General features: G+C 40.9%; 1 protein-coding gene across 3 annotated transcripts; it reads left to right on the top strand.

The window, feature by feature from the left end:
• The first annotated feature begins 564 nt into the window (after window positions 1-564).
• Window positions 565-8318, top strand: LOC122984016 (claudin-1-like). Of its 3 annotated transcripts, none has more exons than XM_044354259.1 (6): window positions 565-983; window positions 2926-3184; window positions 4190-4354; window positions 4755-4836; window positions 4939-5052; window positions 7924-8318. In XM_044354259.1, exons 2-6 carry the CDS (start codon window positions 2968-2970, stop codon window positions 8015-8017), a joined length of 672 nt encoding a protein of 223 aa, XP_044210194.1. In that variant the 5' UTR covers window positions 565-983; window positions 2926-2967; the 3' UTR covers window positions 8018-8318. The 3 variants fall into 3 exon arrangements, with proteins under 3 accessions (XP_044210194.1, XP_044210195.1, XP_044210192.1); XM_044354260.1 differs by having other exon boundaries at window positions 2916-3184; XM_044354257.1 differs by lacking the exon at window positions 565-983 and having other exon boundaries at window positions 1121-3184.
• Window positions 8319-9619: the final 1301 nt, after the last annotated feature.

The following is a 9619-nucleotide window of genomic DNA, read 5'->3' as shown; positions in this document are numbered from 1 at the left end:
TTGATCGTCTGAACATGTTCACTTGGGCTTCAGGGAATAATGATCCACATTTTATACACTGAACAATCAATAGATGATTAAAGACAATAATTACAGTCTTCAATCAGAGTCCCTCTTCAAGACCAGGACCACAAGATGGAGGATGGAGGACCTGTCAGAGTTCAGACTGGACTTCACTGCTGCTCATTTAGGTCTAATAACCCAAATGATGTGGAGGAAACCTGGGATTACTGGGTCACTTCATGAGCTGATCGTATGTTTCTACCTGAGAAGTAGCAAGTAGCTCCAAACCCCCCAAAGACGCCCAAAGGCAACTTATGAGACATAATTGAGCCTGGGAATGGTCATCATATACTTTCATCATAATGTTCTAAGCCCTTTTACACTCTAAACTTTCAAAATCTGAATAGGAACCAAACCAAAACACAATGTTTTTTACAGATTTATGACTAGAACAATTTGACACACAGTGCTGAGCTGCATCTCAAATTAATCTTTAGGTTCCCAGCTTTCAGATGATGTATCACCACAAATATGTGACAGATACTGTTGACCTGCTAAAGATCGTCTGTCCCCCCATAAAAAAAGACAAAAATGGGTCAATGGTAGGAGGAGGGAGTGGAAGAGGTAATAAAGTTAAACCTGTAAACTGGACAGATGGAAACTGAAGAGATGGACTACAATATATATGTATATTTCTTTCCTTTGAACGTATGAGGTAAATAAAGTATTACAGGTGGTTTTAGTGGCTTTAAGAAGTCTGAAATCTGCTGCTAACAAACAGAGTTGGAGGTGAAACTCTGTCAATAATGATGTATGTTCAGCAGTGGTTCGGCCCTTTGCAGAGTTCATCGACCCCGAACACAAATCGACCTCAGAGGATCAGATCAGCTTCACATCACAGAAACAAACAGCAGGACAGAAGAACGACGAGCGACTACAACCTAAAACAACTTCACTTCAGCCTCCGAATCTGACTGACGGTAAGAAGACTGATGTGTTTTGGTGAAGTTATGATCAGGATGTGATGTTCTCACATGATCTCATGTCTTATGTCTTATGTTATTTTCATGGATTCATTTTTGTCCTTTTGTTCAAGCTAAAACTGTAAAGACACAGAATTTGTTTCAAAACACTGTTTATTTCCAGTTTCTGTGTTTTAAAAAAGACAAGATTGACCACATGTAACAGGAAGTAGTTATAATGTGAACACGGTGGAGGTCAGCGGGGGCAGATGGGAGGAGTAATGACACAAGTTCAGTGACCAAAAGATTTGATTTTAATGATTGAACTCGACCGAAACCTGAAGCAAACAGTGCAGGAGACCTACAGTATCTCTGGTAACATCTAATCATTGTTACTGACTGTCTGGCATCTAATAATTGTGTTTATTTACACACAAACCTGGGGAGGAACTTGATTTGGTTTATAATTTGGTAATTCAGTCTATCCTTAAACTAAGCTCCTTTACACCTGATGAGAAAATGTCTTGGTCTCATCTTAAAGACAAAACGTGCAGAGTGATATCTGTTATTAAAAGGTGTCACTCATGTCGACCTTCACACACATTAAAGCAGGTAGTACGATGTTTGGTTTTGACACATCTGGACTGTTGTCCGGCGATATGTTCAGTCCAGAAGAGCTTTAACCTTCTTTTGGAGAAGATATGTTTCCTTTTCTCTACAATAATCTTTACAGAGAATAAACACCATTACAAAACTAGATAAATGACGATGAATAAGATCTCTCTTCCACAATGTGAACGCTTTAAAGAAAACCGCTGAGTACAGGTCAACCAATCAGTGGAATCATTTACCATCATTTATTAGAAAATTACAGTAGCCCTGAGGTGCCAAAAGCAACATTTCACAAAACAACATTTTGTTGTTTTTTCTGTTTTGTTATTGTGTTTTGCCACCATTTAAATCCCTGAATAAGATCACCTTAAAAAAAAAAAACAAAACAGACAAGTCAAATGAGCCAAAGACCAATTTAAGGTGATTCTGACTGATTCTGGCTTTATTTAGTTTGTAGGGAAGTTTATTGTTGGCACACTATGACCAGTAGAGGACGTCACCTCCGGTATCACACTTCGACTGCTTTTAGCACTGTCACATGTTACTTACAAAACAACGTCACACCTGGTCACATGATCATGACGATATATAAAACTATATTACAAGAGGGATAAAACATGGACTGGCAGGGAAAAGGAGATATAATAATGAACTGTTTGGCTTTCTAGAGCGAAGAGAGCTGATGTGACATTTTACATTATCAGTAGTAATCGATATGTGTATATTTTGTCTTCTTTCTTTTTGTTTTTTTGTAGTCGTCTTTCCATCCATCAATATTTTTATTTTTATAATTCTGTTGATCTTGTCTTGAGTTTTTAGGAGAGCTCTTCAGCTTTTAAACTCATGTTTAGCTGAGTATACGGAGGTAAATGTGTGTTTATGTGAATATCTTTGTGTGCAAATCAAATCATCTTTTTAACGTGCAAACAAATGAATAAGAAAAACAGAAATAAAATACTCTGACAGCAAACACCGCTGGCTGTGAGCACAGCTGTTTCCTCCAGTGTTCATGTTTTTTTTAAGGACAGAATTCCCTCCTTTTGTTTCCTCGCACACTATTTTTGTTCTCAGCTACAAAAAGCTTTATATATTTTTCATAAATGCAGAAGTATTTACACCTGGAAACACGCTGATGTGGAAAATCACCAGAGATCTGTTTTAAAATCCACCAAACAAGTTGAAAGGTCATTTCCTTCCAACTTTATTTAAAAATGGAACAAGTGAATAGATCAGACAACAAATGATAAGAAATAAAATAAATAGTTGACAAAACATCAAATATTTGATTCAATGAGATGTTCCTGTTGGTTTGGTGTGTTTGGCTGTTGGTGTTTCCAGGTGTTTCCAGGTGTTTCCAGGTGTTTCCAGGTGTGTGTGTGTGCAGAGCAGCATGACGGTGGGTCTGCAGGTTGTGGGTCTGGTTCTGGGCGTGGTGTCCTGGTGTCTGCAGTCCAGCTGTACGTCCTCTCAGATGTGGAAGGTGAGGAGTCAGGTGGAGTCGGTCACCAGCAGTCAGTGGCAGTTTGAAGGTCTGTGGATGAGCTGCGCCGCCACATCGCTGGGATCGCTCCAGTGCAGCAAGTTCAAGACGGTGCTGGGACTGCCGGGTGAGGACTCACTGCACGCTTTATACAACACACACACACACACACACACACACACAGGACATGTGTACAGTTTAGTTTTTATTCTACACATATAAAGTTAAATTAATGCAAAATAGCTCTTAGAGCAGCAGATAGTGTTGGAATTAAATGCATCTTTGAGAAGATTACTGGATTTATTAATCGACAGTGGTGGAAGAAGTGTTCAGATCTTTTACTTGTGTGAGTAAAAGTAAATCTGAGGGGTCGTGAGATGATTAATGGGAGAGGAAAGAAGAAAAAACAAAGTTCTGATGCACAAATCTGTTTTCAGTTTTTTGAACTTTTTCTCTAATCTTTGATTTTTGCTGAAATATTGGATCATTTGAACATTTATTGAAATGAAAGCATGTGAGAAGTTTAGAGGGAAAAATCACTATTTGGTGGAGCTGTTAACAACTCATAGACATGTGAAATGTGACCCCGACTACACCCTGCTTTTTGTAAGACGTCAAAAGACAAAAAGGTTGGAAACCACTGGTTTCATCTTTAACAATGTGTTGTATTTTAAAAGCTTGTTATATTATCCATTGTGTCAAATCTGCATCTGAAAAGTAACTAAAGCTGTCAAATAAATGTAGTGGAGTAGAAAGTACAATATTTCCCTCTGAAATGTAGAAAGTAGCATCACATGGAAATACTCAAGTAAAGTACAAGTACCTCAAAACTGTACTGAAGTACAGTACTTTATGAAATGTTAATTGACTTTATTCAGATTTAATATATTAGAATCCATCAATTGTTTAAAAAGTTGGAGTGAAAGTTAACAAAGTCACTCCTGAATTTAAGGTTTTTCTCACCTATTAAAACCCAGCTGGATATATTCCAGTTCATAGTGGGGGTGTCATGTTTGACTCTTCTGTCATCAGCACTGAAAGACATTTTTTCAACATCTAAAAACTTTATTCAAACTTCTCTAACATTTCGAGCTCCACTTGTGTTTGACATCCTGGTCTGTGGTGGTCCCAGCTCACCTGCAGGTTTGCCGGGCTCTGATGATCCTGTCCCTGCTGGTCGGTCTGGCCTCCATCATTGTCTCCGTGCTCGGACTCAAGTGCACCAAGATCGGAAGAACCTCGGAGCACACCAAAGACCAGATCGCCCTGAGTGGAGGAATCCTGTTCATCCTGTCCGGTACGCTTCAGGACTCACAGCACCTGCTTCAAATGTTACTGAGGAAACCTGTCCACATATATATACGTCCTCTGAACTGCACCATTGCTCCGAGTCACAGTTACTATGGCCGCTAAATGGCAGCGGTCACTCAAACTAACTATAGGTGGTTTTGGGGCGACTGACATTTACGATTTTTGGGTCTTACTGTAGTTTAGTGAAGCAGGTTTGAATTGGACTGCTGTCTGTTTTCCTCCACAGGGACAGAAGATCATTCAGTGAGTCTGTACGAGCATGATGAGGCATTTGCAGTGTTGTTATGTGTGCAAACTGATGTTTCAGGCTAGATGTTTCATCAGTATCTGAGCTCCAGACTGCAGACAGGTGTGAGTGTGAGATGTGTTGCTGTTTGCTCCCTCAGGTTTGTTCACTCTGACTGCAGTGTCCTGGTACGCTGCCCGAGTCATCCATGACTTCTACGACCCGCTGAACGGAGGAGTCCGGTCAGTCCCACGAACAAACATGATGATGATGATGATGATGATGATGATGGTGAAGGTGATGATGGTGATGATGATGGTGGTGGTGTGGTTTTCTTTTTGCAGGTTCGAGCTGGGCACTGGTCTGTATCTGGGCTGGGGAGCTTCCTGTCTGGCCATCCTGGGGGGCTCGATGCTCTGCTGCTCCTGCAGGAGGAGCTCCCCCGCCCCCCCTGCACGGTAAACCCACAACACCTGCGGCATGTAGTACCACAGTCTGTCCACATGGGGCGCTGTCAGTCATCTGAAGTGATGCCGACAACGTCTGGTGTTACGCATCATGACCACACAGAATTTTTTATTTTTATTCATTTTTGCACAGATCCAGACACAGCTTAAAATCCAGATAACAAGTAAAACAGAGGAGATGTTCAGAAGCTACAGGCTGATACAACAGAACTCCCCTCAACTTAAGAAAACAAACAAACAAACAAACACTAAACTAATTAAAGCTGCAAGCAGCGTTGAACGGGCAATGAGATGAAATAAGCAACCAAAGGGACAGAGAGAGAGAAGCTGTATCTGACTCACCTTATCTGATGTTTTCTTCTTTCTATCATGTTGATGAAGTATTCATGTCATAACATCCATTTTTGGCTGTTGGTCATCTTGTTTGTTAGTTAACAGATCTTTGTGGCTGCGGCTTAACCAGTCTGATATCATTAGCAACAATGACAAACAAGCTAACTCTCCTGGTTGTTTCTCTGGTTGCTTCTCTCTCCAGCCGCTCCCTGGCGGTGTCCTGCTGCTGCTGCGCTGCACAGTCCAGATCTTTTCTCCCATATGCTTAACAACAGTCCTTAACAGTCCTTCCACGGATTTATAAAGAGTCCTTCAGGCTGCTACAGCAAGCCAGCTGTTGCATTGGCTAACGCAAGGAGCTATCCACTGCTGCTATTCTGCCTTACAGTGGAGAGAATTGAAGATGAATTCTGGAAACTATCATTGGACCAACTCGATGTCAATATTGCATTCTGGTTGTTGATTGGTTAGGGAGACCATCCTCCCTTGGGGTGTCATTTTACGTGTCTCTTCCAAAGAAGAGAGAAAAAATATGTTGTAAATAATACTGAGATTCGGTAATGGTTTATTTCAACCAAATATTGTTTTTCATATTTTGATCTCCCTCTTGCCTCTCAAAAAATAGAGAAAGATATTAAAAAAACAATTACATCTGATTGACAAGAGCCGTGACACTGTTTACATAAAAGTTGGTAAACTCTTCAAGTAAAGGCGTGGACTGCCCGTCCACCTCAAGGTGTAATTATCAGTCTTTACAGCTTGAGCACCTCCACCCTCTCTCTCCCTCTCAGTTGGAGAGGAGAATGTTAAAGTACACTTCTTGTGTGATCTCCTCATGAATCCCATTACTTTGGCCAAATCTTACATTAAAAATCTTTTTTTTTTGTAGGAAATTTTGTTGCGAATCCATTGATACAGGTTTGAAAGTGGTCAGACTTATAGTTTAGATGTCAGAAGCCTATGTTTGACACAAAGGTCATGCCTCCCCATTGCTTTATATTGTAAGGGTGATGTGGCACAGCAACTTTCGAGGCTTATAAAATCCAAACCATTCAAGTTATTACATAGTTTTTTTCAGCACAGTGTCATAAGTCATGTATCAAAGTTTGAAGTCGATACCATTAACGCCGTCAGAGGAGATAGCGTTTGTTCGGAGGCCAAAATTGAGGCAAGTCTTATTTTGAAATGCTAATTGCGAACATCCTGTTGGATTTAGGTCAAGAGTGTTAGCAAATGATTTGATGAGACGAATAATTGAGTTTCGGTTTGATCTCTCTACAATACTCCTACAGGTCGTGGTGGCCATTTTAGTTACATAGGTGGCGCTAGAGAGCACATTTTGGAACTTTGGGGGTTAATTCTTTATCAAATGTTTCACCAGACTTGATGTGCGTGCCAAATTTGGTGAGTTTTTGAGCATGTTTAGGGGGTCAAATTTAGGTCTGATGTCCCGTAATAATAAAGAAAGAAACAAAAACATGAAAGGGCATGTTAATGCCCTTTGGGCTCAGGCCCTAATAAATACAACAGGATTGCAATGAGGAGAGATCAATAGAGAGTGCATAAGAATGTTTACTGAGGTTGACAACAGAGAAGGACTTTGGCAATTAGACCTTGTTGATGTGATGGATCTTTGAGATGGGAGATGTACGGATGTATCTGACAAGTTCACATTTCGAGTAAAGAAAGAAGTGAAATCCTACAACTATAGTTTGTTTCATGGTTTGTTGACATAGCCTCCCAAACCACCAGAAGTCGACCATGATGCAACTTCTAGAAGCTGACCAATCCGAACAGAGTGGGCTCATCGGGAGGTGGGCCTTAAAGAGACAGGAGCTAAAATGGCCTGTTTCAGAGAGAGGCTGAAGTGAGGGGCTGCATAAAGGACCTGTATAAGATAAATAAGGAGGTTTTAACTGGAAATCATGCAAGGATATTCCAGTAGAGCCCCAGAATATAAATATAGAGCTGGAAATGTGCAAAATATGTCCTCTTTAAACTCTCACTAGAGTTTAAACCTCACCGCTGGAAGGAGGGGTCTTCATGGGTCCAAAGTTTTGAACATTGTCTGAAACAGATCCATGAAAAACCCATCTGAAGCCAACGTGCATAATATATAAAGAGGTGTGAAGTGTGAGGAGATATTTCAGACGCTGCTGGTTCCTGCAGCAAAAGTCTAAGTTATTCTTCTCATAGACGATGTTAGTGACTCACAGTTCTCTGATCAACATGAAACTCTTCTGGTCTAATCATCAGAACTAAAGATGAACAACTGTGTCATAAAATATCCTTAGTAAAAAGTTAATGCTACAAACCTGTGGACATAAAAACTGAAGGAGAGAAGTCACCTATGACTCCTAATGTGCATGTCAGCAAGAAACATCCAATCATAGAGCTTCAGATTCTGTTACAGTAACAGTTTTTGATTTGATTGTAGCTTGTTGGAGGTCATATTTCTACCTGTGAGACAGGTGTGATTGTATTTGGGTGTAAATCAGATATTTGATTGTACTGAGTTTCTCTCTGCAGGCAGTTTTCATACAACTACTCAAGCAGTCGAGGACAGAGCATCTACAGAGCAGCTCCGGCTTCAGACAACAGCAGCTCCAAAGCCTACGTCTAAACCTCCCGAACACCTGCACAAGTTACTGCTGATACACAGAAGACTGAACTTGGCACTATCTGACTTTTAGGAATCTTATGGATTTTCTACCAAAAACATTTTTTTAAAAAACACAAAATTTAGAGTGTGCTGATGAGTTTTTTAAACTAAAGAAATTTCATTATGAGGGGGGCTCATTCTTTGATTTATGCCTAATTATTTTGTATTAATGGTGTCATTATCTAATAAGGACATCTAGTACTTACCTGAGGATTATCTGTATGTGAAGAGTTTCATTTTGTTGTAAATAAAATGTTCCCTGAATCTGTGTGAGTGTTCAATACCAATGTCCGGCCAGCATAGAATAAAAACAACACTAATATGAGTTCAGATTGAATCTTCACTTTCAGTCACACCAGTGTTTACAACAGTGATTCCAGAAAGTCATATATCTGTTTTCCTGCTGGAGTTATTCAATCGTCACATATCAAACTCACAGTTAACACTAGTAGACTTAAAACTTGAACTACAGGTACAGTCACATTCTTTGAGCATGCAGGTGAGCATTTGGCTCATCATTACTGATCTGGATGATGTTATCAAGAGGAATTTTTAGAGCACTGCTTGGCCACATTTCCTCTTTCACTTCTCAAGAAGTGATCAACTTGTTGAGAAGTGAAAGAGAGAAGTTTCCACCACATGCAGATGGCACATTTGCTACATGTATAGTCCGCATGGTCACAAATTTACTACAGGAGTTTACTCAAAATCTTAGGGATGGGACATGAGCACCGCAACCCCCTGCACTTGGCCCCTGTTCCATCAAATGTTCCAGCCAATGTTCCAGCAAAAACCCCTCCCTCGTCGCTCGTCATCCCTTATTGCCAGATTGTGCCCCAGGTGTAGGAAAAGGGGCGCACCTAAACTTCACTGGCCTAGTGGGTTGGTCAAATTGCTGTGATTGGCTGGATGGCCATTCATTAATCTAAAATGACCAATAGATTTTCATGTATGAGGAATCTACCCCTATAACAAGTAGTGAGATGGAATCATGTTTCTGTCAAAGTGCGGGCATGGCAACACCTCTAACATCTGAGGCTGCCTGGGTTGGAGTTATGTAACAGGAATGTGTGCTGATAGAGGTGTGTGGGTAGGGCCAGGTAACTTTAAAAAGTAAGTATTTTCTATCTGTCCTGGTACAATTCATCAGGATCGACGAGACACAACTGTTTACAATTTCCTCTGAGGTGAAGATTTTTGGAAGAAACATGAACCAGCAGCGTTTGTTTGAGCTCTGGTTCTGTCTGCTGTCCGTGTGTTTCCTGGTCTGGCTCGGTCAGACCCAGGTTCCTGAGCCAGCACAGTGCCTCGTCTCCAGGATCTACAACCTGACCCAACCGAAGGTGGAGGTTGAGGATGAGGGGAAGTGCTGGAGGGATTGCGATGCAGAGCCCAACTGCCACATGGCATTGATAATCATAACACAATCACTCCCTGACAAAAAGCAGTGCCTGCTGGTCAACTGTCTGAACCAGACAAGATACTCGTACACCCGACATCCCAGCACAGAGATCAGGGTTTACCCCAAGAGCACCATTGACGACGGTAGGATGGATTCATATT

Source organism: Thunnus albacares, chromosome 6 (assembly GCF_914725855.1).
Source record: "Thunnus albacares chromosome 6, fThuAlb1.1, whole genome shotgun sequence".
Lineage (NCBI taxonomy): Eukaryota > Metazoa > Chordata > Actinopteri > Scombriformes > Scombridae > Thunnus > Thunnus albacares.
Note: the sequence above shows the minus strand (reverse complement) of the source record. Positions and strands in the feature narration are given on the sequence as shown.

Bases quoted from the DNA above. Each gene is read 5' to 3' on its own strand.
- LOC122984016 (XM_044354259.1), top strand. From the start codon at position 2,968: ATGACGGTGGGTCTGCAGGTTGTGGGTCTGGTTCTGGGCGTGGTGTCC. The intron at 4,355-4,754 runs GTACGCTTCAGG...TTGCTCCCTCAG, and splicing joins AATCCTGTTCATCCTGTCCG to GTTTGTTCACTCTGACTGCA. The intron at 5,053-7,923 runs GTAAACCCACAA...TTCTCTCTGCAG, and splicing joins TCCCCCGCCCCCCCTGCACG to GCAGTTTTCATACAACTACT.